The sequence below is a fragment of the Strongylocentrotus purpuratus genome, unplaced genomic scaffold, assembly GCF_000002235.5.
Source record: "Strongylocentrotus purpuratus isolate Spur 01 unplaced genomic scaffold, Spur_5.0 spur5_scaffold_4, whole genome shotgun sequence".
Classification (NCBI taxonomy): domain Eukaryota; kingdom Metazoa; phylum Echinodermata; class Echinoidea; order Camarodonta; family Strongylocentrotidae; genus Strongylocentrotus; species Strongylocentrotus purpuratus.
In genome coordinates this window covers 33599062-33618054 of record NW_022145610.1, presented here as the reverse complement: position 1 = coordinate 33618054, position 18993 = coordinate 33599062, and the positions used below count along the sequence as shown (strand labels likewise).

Below are 18993 nucleotides of genomic sequence, written 5' to 3'. Positions count from 1 at the left end.
GAGAGTAGATTTTGTGTTCTTCTACTCTGTGCTATAACAACTTTACTACAAAATCAGGCATGGCTCGATTGCTTGGTGTCTGAGTGCAAGAGTGCTTTATTCTCATCTGTACTCCTCATGATATACAGCATCTCAATCTTGGTTACATAACATCATAATACAGGTGGCACTGGTGGTATAGACACAGCTGGATGTAGATGGTGTTTATATACACATGGATTAATGGGGATTAAGGCTCTAGACACTAAGCCTGGGAAAGTGAAGTTCATGGTACCAAAATGAACAGGTCATCAATATAGCAAACACAATAGTAGACGTGGTGTAGTGGTTCATTCACTTGACTCTCAATCCAAAGGTTTAGGATTCGAAACCCAGCCCGGCACTATCTTCATTGATCCACATTTGCCATTCTCCACCAGGTGTAAGTGGGTACCTGGCAATTGCTGGGATACTAGTAATTACAGGGCTCGCAGAAAGAACATCATTGAAGCTCATGAGGCTTCAATGGGTAAACAATAATATTATGGATAGTAGTAGTGATAATAGTAGGAGTAGGAGACTAGGAGTAGTAGTAGTAGTAGTAGTAGTAGTAGTACAGTCAAACTTGCTTTAGTGACCACCTGTCTACAAAGGCCACATTTGTTGTTTCCCTTGAAAATGGTTTCTCATTGAATCATGTACTAAAGGAACCTGTGTACAAAGGACACCTTTTGTGTTTTCCTTGGGTGGTCGCTATAGACAGGTTTGACTGTAGTAGTAGTAGTAGTAGTAGTAGTAGTAGTAGTAGGAGGAGGAGGAGGAGAATGGTAGTAGAAGTAGTAGAAGAAGTAGTGGTATTATCACCACCTTATTTTATTGTTGATGATTAATCCCTTTTATGTTAGTTAATGAAGTTTACTTATCATCTATCCTTTATCCTCTGCAGGGATCGTATCCTGTGAAGGCTGCAAAGGGTTCTTCAAGAGAAGCATATGCAACAAGAGAGTCTACCGCTGCATGCGAGACAAGAACTGCATGATGTCACGACAGAAGAGGAACAGGTGTCAGTACTGTCGGCTCCTCAAGTGTCTCCAGGTCGGCATGAACAGAAAAGGTAAGACTTTCAAAATCTCAACTTGTGTTTCAACAGACTTGTCAAATATATAGTCAGTTGTAATGAGGGCATTGGGTCAGTCCATGGACCTAGTCCAAGGGTCAGTCCAATAGGGCATTGGAATTGCCCTAGGGTACAGTTCTCTTAAGACTTTGCGAGTATGCAGTAGAAAAACATCAACATGCACACAATTTCATAACATGTTTAGATATCTCCGTGATGAAATTAAAATGTTACCTATACAAAAAGAACAAACAATTCCTTTCTTTCTTGAACAAAGCCCACAAAGTCGACCCTGCTTTCGCCCTTTTAAAAATAGTTACATCTGTCGCGTCTGCGATATTATTGTATCTTTCTAAAAAGGTTTTACTTAATTCATTAATTTACAATGAAATGAAAGACTAAATCGCGGAGCCGTCATTATGCTGACCCTTTTCAAAACTGTCTTCATATGAATTACCGTTTAATGTATATCGTAGGACCTTTAACTGAACTTGCTTGCTTAGATAGAAAAAAATATAGAATGGGCTCCCTAAGTTATGGCGTACATTTGGTCAAAATTATGGGAAGACTTAGCGAGATTCTTGAGTCGTATAACAAACTATTTGCCAGGGAAACTCTTAAAGCCCCACTGCACTACCTATAACGGTTCCCCATGGTCCCCTTTTTCTTATGTTAACTGAGAGCTGATTTGATGAGATAACTACTTGTCAGTGACCATGCAGGGAGGTCTAATCCCCACTGGCAAAACTAGTGCAGATGGACTTTAAGGTTTCTTTTCTGCATTCTACCTACTTTAACTATAAAGTGAGCTTCACTGTTTGAAAAAATAGCATCCTGGTCATCAAAACGATTGCGGAAGTTTCCTTTGGTATGGTAACTACTACAACTTGAGGGTACCATGAGAACGAAAAATGCTTAAAATGTGAGCTTCATTATTAATTTTGTGAGAATGCCATAATAATCGATATGTAGTGGTCGTGGTGTAGTGGTTCATTCACTCTCGATCCAGAGGTTGATGGTTCGATTTCCAGCCCGATGATAACGTCTTTTGTCAAGAAATTAATCAAAAATTGCCACTCTCCACCCTGCTGTTAAAGGTAAAGACCAGTTATGGTCATGCGATTGCATTGTGAAAAAAAAACGTTGTGGAATCGATCAGAAAAGGTTGATCATCTAGCATCTAGCATCTGCAAGGTTCTGGAATCATCAAAATAATAAGAAATTTGGCCCATTCTTCGTAAAGTTACAAGCACTATACACAGAAAGATGTATATGAATTAGTAGGCGGTTTCCCGGCAAATTTTTTATCATCATGTATTAGTCAAAACATATTCTTTCACATGATTGGTGATGAGAGCTTCCATTTCATTTTTTGAAATTGGGGCGTTTCCAATACTGGTCTTTACCTTTAATGTGGATTGGCAATTGTTGGGGTGATAATAAATGCAGGTCACTCAAGAACTGTGCTGATGAGGCTTCCCTACGTAAACAAAATTATTAGCAATTATGATTATAATGATTGCAGATTGAAAAACATTAAGGTCAGAAATAAAAGGAGTACGATTAGTCATCAACCATTCATTGAAGTTGAAGATGAGAATCTCGCTGCGTTTTGGCAGGCCACGTCAAGCAGTTGTTTGATGTTCGGTGTATGTGTTTCAGACATCAGAAGAGACATTCCTTCAAGTCTTTAGCGCAAGTGTAGTTTTTCTAAAGCTAGACATATTGGTTCCTTCTTAATGGCATGATTTATTTCCTTCCATGTAATTCGTGATGTAGTCATGTCACAGATCCGTTACCACAAGAAGATCCGTCTCCCTACATTGCATCCCGTTTATAATGATTAGTAGTACCTTTGAATCACCGAAAGATGGCGCTTTTCAAATGTAACGGCGGTGACTCGCATCCTCTCTCGAAGAGTAGTCTGCATCGGCATATCGTGGAGGTTCATTACGTTCAGATGTAAAGGCTCATGCCATGGGCATGGGCATGGCGGACAGTCCCTGACCAAAAAATTACAATATCTGAAATACATTATGAACGATGAAAGAAAAGTGACATGTCTAAACTCCACTTACGATAAATATAATTAACCTCACTGCCTGGTGTGCCATACTGGAGGAAAAGTTTCGAAGCTAACATTTGATATCATTTGTCTCATGATCAAAAGTAGTTTGGTTGAATCTATGCTGATTATGGAAGAAGCCTACAAGAGCATCATGATCCTTGTATCATTTATAATTTAATTACACGCGTTGTAACATAATTGTGAATAAACAATGTGAATGCGGGATTAGAGAGAATTAATATGCCTTGTAAAGGATCCTCCAATTTACAATTCTAAGTACTTGACTGTCACAAAATAAACGACGCTTTCAAGGAAAGATGTGTGTTTTCAGTCAATGTTCACACTGTTTCCAAATTTAACAGATTTTTAAAGGCTTCTATTAGAAATACGATCATCAAGGTCCGTAGTTTTTTGTTGTTTTTTGATAAACAGTTTCAAACTATATTAATGAGATATGGGAAAGTAATTATGATACTTCGATTCGTAATCCAAATTCAGAAGGCGGCGAAGGTTGGTTTTGACTGTAACTTAATACTACTACCACTAGTTTAGATAGGAATAGTAATTTAGTTTACAGCGTCCATTAGGCCGTAACGACCCTGGGCTGACGTTCCAGTGCCATTACCCGGGATATAGATAGGATATAATCTTTCTTGGAAATGAGCGGTGATAGAACCATTAGACATGTAGAATATTACATAACCATCTGTAATAAGAAGTGAACATTTACATGAGACCTGCAAAAATATAAAGTTGAGAGACAACAAATATTAAAGATAAACTCCAGTACTGGTAAAAAAAAAAAAATTCTCACAGAATCAAACGAAACTTACACTGAATGTTCAAGATTACAAATAAATGACATGTGCCAAACAATTTTGGAAGAAAATGTATACTGGCTGAGTAATGAGCATAGAAAGACAAGGAAATCAAGATAGTACTAGCCCCGACACCATGTGTGTTGTCCCATATATAGCTTTCTATGTGAGTGCGTGTTACTTTACCAAGGCTCGGTCAAATTTATGATGATTTTGATGACTCCAGAACCTTGCAGTGCACACCAATACTTACATGCTACATGATCAACTGTTTCTGATCCTTTCCACACCTTTTCTTTCACAATGCAATCGCATTACCAGTACTAAAGTTTATCTTTAAGAGAATTAAATAGAAGTAGGGGTGGAGGGGAAGAACATTGCGGAATTACTCATTTCCAGGCAGCGCAAACGAATGTTTCACAAATTAAGTGTGTCCTTGGAAAATAAAGAGAAAGGGAACAAATTAAGGAGATCTACTAGTCTTTGTCATAGAGCAGGTGTCAACGATGTTGACGTGCACCTATTCGGCTCTCGCGTATAAATATTCTTGGAGAGCAAAGAGACAAAAGAGAGGGAACATGACGAAAGGGGTCTTTGATACATTGGCGGATTTAGAACGGGGGCGATGCGGGAAAGGGCAGGGCGCTGAAATTGTTCAGCCTCTTTTCGGACACATTTGTGCCTTTTTTTAATGTGTAATATTACAATCAATCAAAACTTACAAAACCTAACAAACTTTAATGTAATCTAGAGAGATCCTTAGATTGTAATCATGTATTTTGGTGTCCATTGGCTCGATTCTGACTTCTGTTCAAGATTAACGAAACAATACTTAAGTTAAATCACTCGTTTGGGTTTTAAGGTATAGCTGGACTTTTCCTCTAAGAATTTAACTAGGGTAGAGCTCTCCCATTTTAAATATAAGGGTGGATATAACGAGAAACTGGACTGGATGCAGATATTCATTAAGCAGCTGAAAGGATGCCTATTATCAGGGTCTGTCCGAATGACACAACATTCTAAATGGTCATGTCCTGGTCAAACATTCGCGCGGGAAATGATTCACACTTTCCGTCGCCCTGGAATCGTCTGACTTTCATAATTATGTCCATCAGACTCGGCTCGGCGCCATCTTGCCTGTGACTGATTTCTGTGCATGGCGTAGCTCTTGGGAAATGGATGGGCACTAACCCTCCTCCAAACCGAATAATGGCAGAATGTGTTAATAGAGAAAGGGGAGGGGGAGAAAGTGAGAAGGAAAATTAAAATAAACTAAAACAGAAATGTCTGTAAGGCCATTTTGAATGGTATACACGAAACACAATCGCAAATACTTTCAACTCTTGGCGATTTTGCTTTCTTTCTTTTTTGAGCGGTATATAGTATTGGCATTAATATTGCGTTACGCTAATTTGTATTCATTCATATTTTTGAATTCATTTATTCATATAACTTGGTAAGTCTGGGATCATGATAGGTAAGTCGTGACTCACTGCAAGAACACAGTGACCTCTACAGATAATTGATTAATAGGTAGCTGAAAGATAAGCACTACAAATTTATCGGCGAGTTATAGAAATGAACTTTTATTACGTGATTACTCGAAAAATAATATATGCGTTGCCGAGCAGACGTTTCGGGGGTTTTATTTTTGGATACCTCTGTGAGGGTTATCTAAACTTTCATAATTTTCCCCAGACGCCTCTGCATACAGGCATCGACATGATTATTATCTTACTGAATGTTGTATTATGAGCTAATATTTGATTTGATTTTATTTGATTTCTGCATTTTTTTTTCATATAAAATATAACTGAATAACAAAGAACATAAATGTAAGGTATGATACAACATAAAACAACAATAATTTCTTCATGTCAAAATGTTGTTTTACATAATATGTGTACATATAATAACGAAACTTAATATTTCCATAACATATAATCATAAATTTAAAGGATTATCCGAACTATTCTGTTGGAAAAGTGCAGGAGACTGCAATCATAAGCAAAGCTTGACAAGGATGCTTGACTATGTGTTGAGCAATGTAACATTCATGTGTTTAATTGAATAAATCGTTGATGATGATAATGCTTCACGAAAAGCAGAAACGTGTCTGCTCGTCATTTTATGTGGCATAGCGCCATCTATCAGTCAGTGTATGTACAATCTTTCACTTATATATCTGTACCTCCCATGCAGTCTCTCTCCTATCCTTATTTCTCCCGTTCCTTCCATATCTCTTTCCTTACAGTTACAGAAGCATTTCTGTAGTTCACAAAATTAGGAATGTAACAAAGAGAAAGTTCACGGTTGTTATGAATTTTCGTTCATTCTAAACACTAACATGTTTATATTTTATTATGAATCTCCCTGTAAAATTAAATCCATTCCAACCAGCGATCCATAGCCTTTTTATAATGTCGAATTGCTCTTTTAATTTTCTTTCTTTCTTCTTTTTTCTCCTCCCAGCTATTCGAGAAGATGGTATGCCTGGCGGCCGAAATAAAAGCATTGGACCCGTTTCGGTAAGTCATTATTCATTAGCTAGCACTTCTGCTACCAGTTATTATTGACAAGACTGTATTTATCTTCTTCTTTTTAGTACTACTTACCTGTCGAACATAGTAATGCATTGCAGTTGTGTTCCCCCACCCCCATCCCCTCCCCCCCCCCCAAAAAAAAAAAAAGATTTAAGGGGTGCCACCACCATCAATCTGGCCTACGGTATAATGTCCTTTAGTATTCGCGAGAAACCGAAGAACATGTAGTAGTACTTCTATTTGTCGACTCCTCAAAACAGTGAAGCAAAATGGTTGGAGCACGTATGTGTCAGCAGCAGCTAGTGGTCTAGCGCCCCCTATCAACAGCTGTAAATTCGTATTGTCTGCAACAATCTCATGGAATTTGGATATGTCGAAGTTAAACACATAAAAAGGTTTTCTGTGTTCTTCTTCTTCTTTCAACCTGTTTGCTACTAAAGTGGACAGTTTGATGGCTAAAACACCCACTGTAATAGTCTGTATATATGTTGACTTATTGTCTTTGCCAATTCGTTTTAGATTTTATAGTTATACATTTTGCTGAAGCCTCCTATTTCTTTTTTTTTCCTTCTATTTTTCTCCTAAATGTCCCTTTCATTTTGTTCTTGGTCGTTTTCTGCCCCTTTTCTTATTCCTCCTGTATATCCTTTTATTTCTTTGTCTACTTTCATATCCCTCTATCCTGGTCCGTGTGTTGATCTATTGATCTATTTATCTCAACAACAATCATGTACTCCTACTATGTTATTTCTAATCAAGAATGTTTAAATTATTTAAATTTGGTAACAGGTGTTGTAATCATCCTTACTTTTCAAAATCGACACAATCATTTCACTTTGTGGGATAATGGCCCGGGGGTACAGTAAATAAAGCATAATGGGCAATTGGAAAAGAATGTAAGAATTTGGCCTTGCTTGCAAACTTGCCTTGGAGGGGTGGTATGCTTTCATAGAATGTGTTTTGTCCAGGCAGGGAGAGTGCAGGGTTGGGCAGCTGCCTGAGCCCCCCCCCCCCCCCCCCCCCCCTCCCCCCAAAAAGACAAGAAAGAAGAATGATGGTGATGAAAATGAAGGGGGGAGTAAGCCCATTTGAAGAAGAAGAAAGAGAAGGAGTCGAATGAGAAAGAGGAAGAGAGAGGAAAAGGAGAAGAAGGAGGAGAACAGGACGAAGAAAATACGAGGGAGGAGAAGTAGGGGTAGAAGGGGGAAGAGGGGGATATTTTGTCCAATAGACGAAACCGGAGAGTGTATTATGACAGGGGTCGGAGAGACAGATGGTTGATATAACACGAAAACATTCAAACAAAGACACCCCCCCCCCCCTCCATGAAAAAGGAGAAGAAAGAACAATGTGGGCCTATTTATAAGGGATACTTTGTAGGGTTAACAAAGAAGCAAAGAAGAGAAAGGAAAAGAAGAAATTCCATCAAGTAATGTTTATTGAAAACATTCTGAATTGAAAATAATCAATGGGATCGTGACTCGGAAGAAATGAAAACGTACAAGTTTGAGACATTAATTAAACAGGATAATAGAGAGAGTGGGGGAAAAGCGCAAATTGGAAAGTCATAGAATAAGGGGAATAGTGGATTGAAATGTTATTATAAAATTTATAATAACATTTCAATCCACTATTCCCCTTAATGCATACAATTCGATAACGTCCTTATTTTGTCATGTGGTTGTTATTTAGAGAAATGCTTGCTAAAAAGATGCATCCCATCTCCCTTTTTATTTTACAACATTCTTGTATGACGTATATTATAGATAAACATGATGCTTATTTTACAACATGTTACTCTCTCTCTCTTTCTCTCTCTCTCTCTCTTTCTCCCTCTTTCTCTCTCTCTCTCTCTCCCTCTTTCTCTCTCTCTCTCTCTCTCTCTCTCTCACTCTTTCTTGTAGTTTTCAATTCATTCTTATGTGCACGGATCTCAAGTATCCACTGTCTTGCATACCATTTGATCGTGATTTTTTGGCCCAAAGAAAGAAACATTCTGTCTCGCTCGCTACCTGCAATTTTATGTTGCCACCCGATTCTTTTGCTCCTTTTCTCTTGTAAGCACCCTGTCTAGGAATGTCCAAGGTTGTCTAGACCGGTTTTGTGTTCCTTTTCAAGAATACATTTTAATCATCGGTCCCCGGGGACTGACCATTCGCGTAACATGATATATCGGTCGTAGCGAGGGGCTGGCTTCGGGGCGGGACTCCGCTGACCGACTGCTCCACTGGTTTTTTTTCGATCACTCTAGTGCACAGATTCAATAATACTATTTTTTCTGTCACTTTTCCTCGAGGTTAATGTGATGTAATGAAGGTCGTGACCTTGGAAGGATTCTTGAGCCGTTGGAGACACATTTTGGGGACATGTCCTCAATTTTTCTCGCAGATTTGCGCTAATCAATTTTGATGGTTTACTCTTATAATGATGTCTGATTTCAGACATACTTCTTATTTGGGTATACTTGGGTGTAGAGACTGGAAGCTTAGCTTATTTGTCCCTCTTTAAAACATGATAGGGAACATTGAAAAGAATTTTACCAAAAGGTTCCTGCTACTACTATCTAACTACCAGTAAATTGAAATACCAAATGTGCAATGTCCCCACAATCTGCCTAGTTTTTCTAGGTTCATTACAGTTTGGGATTATCAACTATTTTGCGGAGATTACTTCGAAGATAAATTTGATATACCGCCAAATCACCATGATAAAAAGCATACCATCTTGGCAAAATTAATCTTTGAGCAAAAGCAACAACTGGAAAAAAATTCGAATTGGCAGAGAGTAGGTTATGTTTTCGAAGCTTTGTTCAAAATGTCAATTTGTTAAACAAGAAGACTTGGCAATGTTTCAATAGAAATTTCAGTTTGAATTGCTCCTGAAATTTCGTCCATGTCGGTGAAAAGCAACTTGCAGTCAAGAAACTCCGTTGTTTGACATTGTCCATGATGATGGATTTGCGCCATCTACAGTTCATTTTAATATAGTTATTTGTCTTTCCACTTCACGGGTTCTCATCTTTCTCGTCTGCACCAGACTGTTCTTTATTCAAAATAAAATGATCTTCAAAACAGATCATCGAAACAAATGTTTCAAGTTGAAAGGCTCCCCCTTATTTCCCCTTGCTCTTGTCGTTTATTACTCTTTATTTCTTTCTCCCTCATAACATGGTACTTGACGTTATTTTATTATACATTGAATGGCCGGGAAGAGGAAGGTGTTACTTTCTATCACAAAAACAAATCGAAACGAAAATCCAACCAGTCACAACTAGATCAACTCGAGAGTTTGACACGAAATGTTCGAACCATTTACGTCATTCGAATTACCACTCCGCCAGGTGTTTCATTTATAAGGAAAATTAGTTTCCAGGGAAACGTCGCGAAAAAATATTTACGACATGACATTAATGAAATGTTTCGAGCATATGTGATATGAGGTAGATTTCTTTTACGACCATGGTTTTATATACACCCTCGCCTCTAAATCAGCCCCGAAAAAAATAACACAAAAGACAGATTTTCTGATGTTCTGGTGAACCCATAAGTCTACTGACAGTTGACACAGGGCACAGGCCCTCCAAACTTTTTTTAAAAGAAATTTCGTTGCATGTGAATCTACATGTTTCTAGAAGGGATTCATATCTCATTTCACGTATTACTTCTACTTCTATTCTGCTACTTGTCAAAGCCTGTTCAGCATCTAGAAATTGTAGACAATGTAGATAATTTTGGCTTGTTAGGTTTTGTTCTCTTTGTGATCTGTTAGTCAAGATATTTAAGCATGAATTTTCCATCATATTCCACATGATTCAACTTCTGCAATTCCCTAGTCCCCTTCTCACAACTATGTTAATGTGTATTATTTGCATCAAAGTCTACTCACTCCTAGAGTTAAGTAGAATCATATTTAAATACGGAATTCGAAAAAAATGAATTTGAATTTGCAAACGAACATGGATCTTTACAATAAGAAAAACACTGTATGTCTGTTTCTGTCAATATGTGTATTTTGGGAAACCCATCACTCAATTACTACTTGAAGTACAGGGGTCTGTGAGTTGGTTACGGTCATATATTTGTATGGCCTCAGTCTGTTCGATGTACGGTATTCAGATGTTTGTATTCAGCCTTTTTCTTTTTCAAAATGCTTCCTTCTTAAAATAAATCGATACACTGTCAAATAGAACTAAAAAACAGTGGTTATGAAGCGCTTTTAGTTTTAATACACGGAAAAGTCAAGACTTTAAGCTTGATGCCTTTTAAAAGCGATAAACCTAGAAGACTTCTTTCATATTATAAATAAATAAATACAGCTGTTGGGGATATGGTAATGATTTAGATAAAGGTCTTGCCTTTCGTTCAAAGTATACACTATCGACTGTGGTATAATGAGATCCTGTACGTATGTCCATAAGTAATTTTAACGACTTGTAGGATCTGCGGTACAGCAGCTCAGTCATGCCTCCTGCTAACGAACGTCCCTCTATTGTTGGCTCTAGGCCTAAAATCTTTGTCCAACCTTGGCCCGTTACGTAACTCTCTAATTGCCGAGTGATAAATTCGGGAGACGATGTGCAAGGGCACGTCGAAATTAATGATTAGGGAGACAGCCGCGAATGTTATCGTGCTTGCGCATACATCACGTAAGCTCATTTCCCCCTTACCCCTTAGCGGTCAGCCAGCCAAGCCACCCGCTGCTTGCCCGGGGACGCTGCCCTCCCGAGCCCGCATGCGACATCTTATCATGCCGGTGACGTAACTCCAAGGACGCGTATGTTTCCAATCGATGCAAAGCGCATTGTGCACATTTTCTTTTGCACGAATTGATTTTCTCTCTCCATCGGCTGTTGCGTCCATTGTGTCAGCAGAGCATGAAATCGTGCGAGAAAATGACCTGTCGGGTGGGGGGGGGGGGGGGTTCAATAGCTGCACGTCTATTATGGAACACGACATTTTACCTTGCACACTAGATGTATGAAAACGAATATGGCCCTGCTGGCAACAATCGCACTCGGGCGAGGTCAAAGAGATAAAATAGGCTAGAGTTAATGTCACTAATGATGAAGTTTGGTTAAAGGAATAGAATTGATTGGGCTCGCTGTGCCTTTGAAATGTTTTTAATGGGATAGCACTGTGAATGTTCAAACTAACAATGAATATAAGGGATTCTATTCCATTTTTTTATGGGAACGGTATGCACAGGGACCCTGATGGTATTTTGTGGTAGATCTTTATAATGTCGTCTCGTTTTTTCAGCCCCTAATCCTCAGTGACATTTATACGATTTATAACATCATGGAAGAGAATTGATAGGAGCACACCATTGTCCAGTGAAAAAAAAAATCGGCTTTTATTTGCCAGAACCATAAAAATGAAGGGCGTGTAACGATGACTGGATACGGGGGCTACGGGGGCTACGGGGCGGGGCGGAAGGTTTAAGGAAAAGCAAAATGAATGGTGAGTTGGGAGGACCATGAATTTACCATGTTCAGTGTTCAAATAATATACACAGATAAATATCCATATATACAATACAAGAGCAGATGTCCAACTATGTTGTGCTCTCCGACATCAACGGTCAATGAAAAATAGAGAAAAACTTTCCATCTAAAATCATAAAACATAATGTGTCGTATTTAAAATAGGACACATTATGTTTTATATCCAGGTAACATTTTTCCTCCGGCTTGATCCCCTTACACGCTAAAATGTTGCAAATTTATCTCAGGTGAGAAAAACAAAACAAAAACAAACCACACTATACTAATGACATCACCAATACATAGTTTTGGTCTGTCTAACAAACTAAGAGCCTTCGTGTAGCCAGGTTTCACGAATTTATTTGTTAAATGTTGATGAACACAGACTGCAAAGGGATGAATAATGCAGCATAATTACATGAGCATTAAACTGTGGGAGGATGGGGGAGGTAAACAGATATTACACATAAACATGGGAATTGCCAAGGTGAAAACAATTTCATTCAGCGGAGATTAATTTCAATCTAAAAGAAAAGAAGAGAAATGGTCCCAAGGAAGATTCGATTAGAAACTATAAAGCTGTCAACCCTTCCTCTCTGCATTGGTTAAAGATAAAGTTGGGTTCTGTCCGCCAATACGATTCTGAATGAAACTGTTTGGAACTGAAAGCAATTTTGAAGGGTCTATTTTATTCTTTCTTATGAATTGGTGTTAGCTGTGAGGTTTCGGAATCTTCAAATTGTGGATGAGAAGTTGCCACAGTCATAATGAAACTCACATGCACTGTTTACACAAACATGGCTTTATGAGACGGTCCAAACACAGCTATATCTTGCCGTATTTTTGAAAATGAGATCACTTGAAGGGCAATCTTCTTCATGTGATATTTCCATAACGAAGTTCTTTTAAACTGACTAAAAGAATGAGAAAACTTACAAAGTATTTCCCACCTTATTAAAGAAGAACCCAATCTTCTCTTGAACATGCACCATTAGGCCGCAGTAGAATATCTACTGCATATTTGAGGGGCGACTGTGACACGTATACCTCCGATAATGTTTAATGGAAAGACTACAAGTGCGAAGGTTACCAAAATGTTTTCATCCATTTTGTGTTTTTACTAATCCCGTGAAATTAAACACATTGTTCGCAGTTAGCCCTTCAAAGTTCACATCATCTGTATTCAAAAGAAGAAAAAGATTTTGATGTGTTTGAGTTACAGGTCATAACACACTTTTGTAATTTCGTTGTACACTTAATTGTTATGTACACGATGGCTTGAAGGTGCTTTGCAGCTTTTGAAAGTTCATGTCAATCTTGACAATCAGACCAAAAGATGATGAGAAGTAAGGTTATACAGCTGATATCAATGATATGCAACTATAGATAGACTATTCAAGTCTTAATGAAAGTAATGATTTTATTAACACCATTGTGACAATGAATTTCAATTCAATTCGGGTGTTGTGTGTGTTTTTTTTTGGGGGGGGGGACAAAAAAAAAGACAAAATAAGGTGGAAAACAAACATAATAATTTGAAATCGAAATCACACTTTGATAGGTGGGAAAAGCTTGAGGAACATATTAGACGTCAAAATCAACATCAAAATCAACGTAAAAACGTCAAAATGTCAAAATCATAGGACAAAACAAGAAACGTGAACAATAATTTTTTGTTTTCAATAATCAAATCTTAAATGGAACCAATCGGGAGTAAAACTTTTAAATAATGTTATCATTATTACGTGTAATGTCTTTAAATAAAAGAAATATTTTTGAATTAATAACCTGGTAAATACAAGGAATGGACAGGTGATTCTCTCTGGTTTACTTCTTCGGGTATCCAGATTCTTTGCCTTGCTATATGGACAATTGAAGTACCAAGTGCCCACTAGAGGCGTATCCACACACGGAAAGAAGGAGGGCGGTGGCTTTATTTAACTATGCTCCAATCGGCGATCCAGTATTCTGCATTACATTCTTGATTGCTTACACCATTTTTTCCGATGCAATATGACATTAAATGATATTGGCTGTTATACCACTGTGATATTTTGTAATAGTTTCCATGCCAACCAAGGGAGGGGCGTCACCCCAGCGCCACTCGTATTCTTTATTCGTTACTGCCAAGGTTTCCCCCAAATGGCACAGCGTACAATTGTCTATCCTTCCCAAATATATTTGTGCAAAAAGAATGTCTTATAAGATTATATGAACAAAGTGATGTGATTTAATAAACCAATTGTTAAGTCGCGAAGAATTAAAATTTGTTGATTTTACTCATGTTTTTCTCTGTTGTTTTGTATGTTCTCCCTTGTTTAGTTGAGCCCCGAGGAGATTGAACGGATAATGTCTGGTGAGGAGTATGCTCGCGAAGAGATGAACGGACTGACCACTAAAAGCCCTAACGATGGCAGTGACGGTGTCTCCCCTACCTTCTCACCGACCTCTGTAGGGTCAAGCTCCAGTGATCACTACTTCGACTTCGCCGGAAACCCCGCCATGGCCGTCGCCGGTGTTGCCGGCATCAGCGCAGCCGAGTACGCGCGTCGCATGGAGCGCGCCGAACGCGAAGCCTCACGCAATTTGGCCCTCCTACCCGAAGTAGAAGCCCTCATCGTGGCCGAACCGATCGAACCGCTCACCCTGCCTTTCGAAGTCGCCACGAACCAACAAGTCGGTTACGCGGGACTCTTTGAACTCCTCTGCAAGCTCATGGACCGGATGCTTCATCACCAGATCCAGTGGACCAAACGGTTGCCGTTCCAGTCCAAGATCCCGATCTCCGATTCAACATCGCTCCTTACCACTTGTCTCATCGAGCTCCTCCTGCTTGAAGTCATGCGAACGCAGCCGTTGGAACTCTTCACCAAGCTTGGCCAAATCCTGGACACCTACATCCCCAGCGAGGATGAGCTGCGGAAGTTCGGGCAGAATGGACTGGAGATTATTGATGTGGCTACCAACGCTCTGGCGAGATACCGGGCTCTCAAGGTCAGCGTCCAGGAACACGTCTGTCTCAAGGTCATCTGCTTCTTAAACCCAGGTAAGTCGAAAAGTATATTTTTACTTTACAATACCCCATCAATATATATATTTTTATTATAATCTAACTTCTTTACTTATAATGACTGAGACTTCTCGGGATTAAGGACAAAGTAAAATTTGCCCTTCAGTAATTCAACATTTAAGATTTGATATCATAATTCTACCTCCCTTTCGAACTGAAGCGCAGCCCCGTCTACTCACTTCACTGGCCGAAGATATCAAAATGCCGTTACCAAAGACAACTTGACAATGATTTAAAGAATCCACAATCCTTATTTGTTATCATTTTGAACTCTTCCAATCAAAGTATAAAAACAAGTTACGTAGACATGTCTGCCCATCCTATAAGTTATACATTCAAATTGTTTATCTTTTCTTTCCCCTGCAGAGAATCCAAACCTGACGAAGCTGCCGGTGATCAAGGATCTAAGCAAGCAGTACTACTACGTACTACATGACCACGTGCAGCTGAACAACAACATCGCGGCCGAGCGTTTCCGCGAACTTCTCATCCTTATTCCGCAGATTCGCCACCTGGCATTGAAGTGCAACGCCATATCCTTCGACAATGCACCCCTTCTGTTTAAGGCCATCATGCACGCGGGTGTGGCCCCACCCAAGCGCTAGTATTTGATTGACTTAGGTTATATTTGTATGAATGCGATGTAAAAGGGGCATTCAGGGGCTTGGACACGCCTACTTTTCTTTTTAAAACGAATTGATAGCTGTGCATGAAGCCAACTTTGATGATGTTGAGAACTCCCAGTCTATTAGCTTTTCTATTCAGACAGAAACGTTAAGATAAGGCGCGCTTTAGTGAAGCAATTTTCATTCAAGATTTCGATAAATCTTTGCTTAAAGATAAAATGTTTCAAAGCATACTGGTGCTAGTGAAATCCATTGTGTTATTGAAACCATGGGTTTCCTTGGCGACACACATTATAGAATGTGTACATCAATAACATTATGCAATCACCACAAGATTTGCCAGATGTTTTCAAATAGTTATTGTAATCTGATACATAATGAATTTAATGACACAATGATAACTGATTGGACTCTATATATATCCAATCGCGAGGAGGAGACACTCGAATCGTAGTTAAATATCATAGTCAATAGCAAACTTGGTAGAAAGTGGTAGGGCTTAAGAATTAGGAATACCGAAGTTAACTCCTCCTGACATATAAATGTCAAACAAATGGTGAAAGAGAAAAAAATGCTATGCTCCTCCCACTCTGACCCCTTACGATGCTGAATCCCAGTATAATCTTTTTCCCAACAAGTGTTTAATAAGAACAGAATGATCTGTTCAAATTATCATAATATTATTATTTGCAGATTTAAGTGCATGTTATAAATTGCCTTAGAACATAAATCAGTATCGTATCTGAATGGTATGATTTTGATAGTAAAGTATAGAGCCTGCAACTATTAAAAATGTATTTAACATGGAGGTATGAAAGGATGCGCCCAGCGCAGTCCATGGTGTTGATGTATTTTAGAAGAATAATGGTGTCAGATTACTAAAGAGGCCATTACAAAGACCACCACATATATATGAAACATGCCCGAAACATGTTTTTTGTGTAACTTATTTCAACCATTGAAAATGGAACTGTAAAAAAAGTAAACTAACACTTATATGTGATATAAATAATGGCGGAAACCCGTTCACTAACGTTTTATCCACCAATGTAAATAGGTTTTTAAGTAGTTAAACAAGATATGACTATGTGTTTTTTGCTTATACTTCGTATTAAAATATTATGTGGATGTGTGTGTTAATAGATAAGTACATTGTTAAAAGTTTGTAGAGTTGAAGTATTCAATATGTATGTTGTGCTTAATAATTGATTCGTGCGTGTCAGTATTTCATTCTAATGAAATTATATCAGTTTTATCACTGTTCATAGTTATTTGCGTACATGATGATGATGATGTTGATGATAATCACAAAATACGACGTCTATAACGTCGAAATGGCGTGTGTGAAATTAAGAGGGTTCATGTGGAACTCTTTTTATTTTTCATGACTTAATTGCGATTTTCAAAGATTACCCTAAATCGTTCAGGAGAGAACAACAAAACAATTTAATGAACTTCGAATAATTCCCTGAATATTACTCATCACAAAACCCTGGCGATATCGTAATATTGACTAGAATAATGAATAATGAAACATTATACAGGGACGCAGTGCGTATTATATATATAATAATTGAATGCTAATCAGTTTTGTAAGAAATGGGTACCCCTCTCTTACTCAAAAGGCACCGCACAACAAGTGCTAGCGTTTATTTACTTTAAGGTTGCCTAGGGATTTTCTAACAGATTTACGTTTATATTTCAAGAGAAACTAGCTGAAAAATAATCTGATGTTCTTATTCTTTAAATGGGTTGTTTTTAACTAACAAAATGTAGACGAATTTACACAAATCTGTTGGACTAAAGCCTCCCCAAATCTGGACAACTGAGTCGATTTCCTCGTGTTTTCTAACCTTTACTGCGCGGTTTAATATTTCCCCCATAGTCATCTGGTAGTTATCGGTGCAGTCTTTAACTCTTTGTATGCTACAGAAAACATAGTGATATGGGATTTGCCTGTGCGAAATTGCAGCAATAGCACAATAAGGGTTATTATACGTTGTAAATTTAGTTGGATTCTACGAGGAATTCAGATCTCTCTAAAGAGAATCTCCCTCTGACTGACATTGTTCATCATATTGCTGCGTTTATCTTTTCATTTTTACGAGAAGATTTTTAAGTCATAGTTATTTGTTTTTAAACGCTTGATTTGTGCTAATGATGTGACACAACTTCGTCACACAACTGTGGACATTTTATCAAAGTATTACTGAAAAGAAAATCAGGAAACGTACTCTGCTAAGCTGAGTATGAAATATTGTGGGTTTTTATGTTTTCGAAACATATTTAATGTAGTTATTATGATCATATATATCTTATGTCAGTGGATGACGGGTGATTGATTTTTTTAGAAGATGTATAGATGTCTTTCTATTTTAACGTGTGCTTTTATAACAAACATGGAAGCTGCATTATTATATGTTGTGTTATTTTGTATTTTATTCTTATCTATAACTTTTTTTTTCAAAATCTTTCTTTTTTTCAACCTTCTCTACTTTATGTGTGTATAGATTTAACTCAAACGTCTACACAAAATCGAGAATCTACATGGTGCATATGTGCGCTTTAAAAAAATCCAATATTACTTTATTATTAGCATTATTAGCATTATTATTTGTATTATTGTTATTAACATTATTAGTATTGTTATAACAATTGTATTATCATTATTATTATTATTATCATGATTATTATTATTAATTTTATTATTATTATCATCATTACTATTTACTTGCTGCTGCAAAAAAAAAAAAATTCACTTTTTATTTGTCTTTCGCGATCACCATGATTATGAAATTAATCGCGCTTATATTACAACAGATATCAGGTTTGTAAATGCCACTGTCTGCATAATACATTTCACACGGGTACCTAGCAAGATCATTTTTTATCTGAGTATTTGCTGCGTGTTCATTGATTTAGTAATTATTTTCTCTCTTTATTATACATTTGGGAACAAATATTGATTCTGGAAGTCAGAAAATAGATAATCAATTCAAGTTTACTAAACCACGTCTTGATCAAGAATATTTCAGATTTTGTTCCTTCTCTTTGAAATCATCTTTTGATGTACCCGATTATGATTCAGTAAGGCATAGTTTTGCTTTAACAAAAAACATATTGCAGACCTCCGATTGAATTTTTGCAGGTATATGATGGTTTTTCAGGGGAAAATATTCTTGAAAGTATAATTATGACGCGACTGTGATTTATTCACGTATTTTTGTAAAGTTTAAGTATGTTTTTCTTCAATTCGAGAAAATAAATCTCAAGAATCCGAGTGTATAGTC

The 18993-nt window shown here is 37.7% G+C and overlaps 1 protein-coding gene across 1 annotated transcript in view; it reads left to right on the top strand.

The window, feature by feature from the left end:
• Window positions 1-17678, top strand: part of LOC763973 (nuclear receptor subfamily 6 group A member 1) — a 36802-nt gene extending 19124 nt beyond the window's left edge. Inside the window, exons 3-6 of the mRNA XM_001200128.4 lie at window positions 926-1093; window positions 6455-6510; window positions 14330-15053; window positions 15444-17678. Coding sequence (XP_001200128.2) covers window positions 926-1093; window positions 6455-6510; window positions 14330-15053; window positions 15444-15682 — 1187 coding nt within the window. The 3' untranslated portion in view covers window positions 15683-17678. The remainder of the gene's footprint in view (window positions 1-925; window positions 1094-6454; window positions 6511-14329; window positions 15054-15443) is intronic.
• The last annotated feature ends 1315 nt before the right edge of the window (window positions 17679-18993 follow it).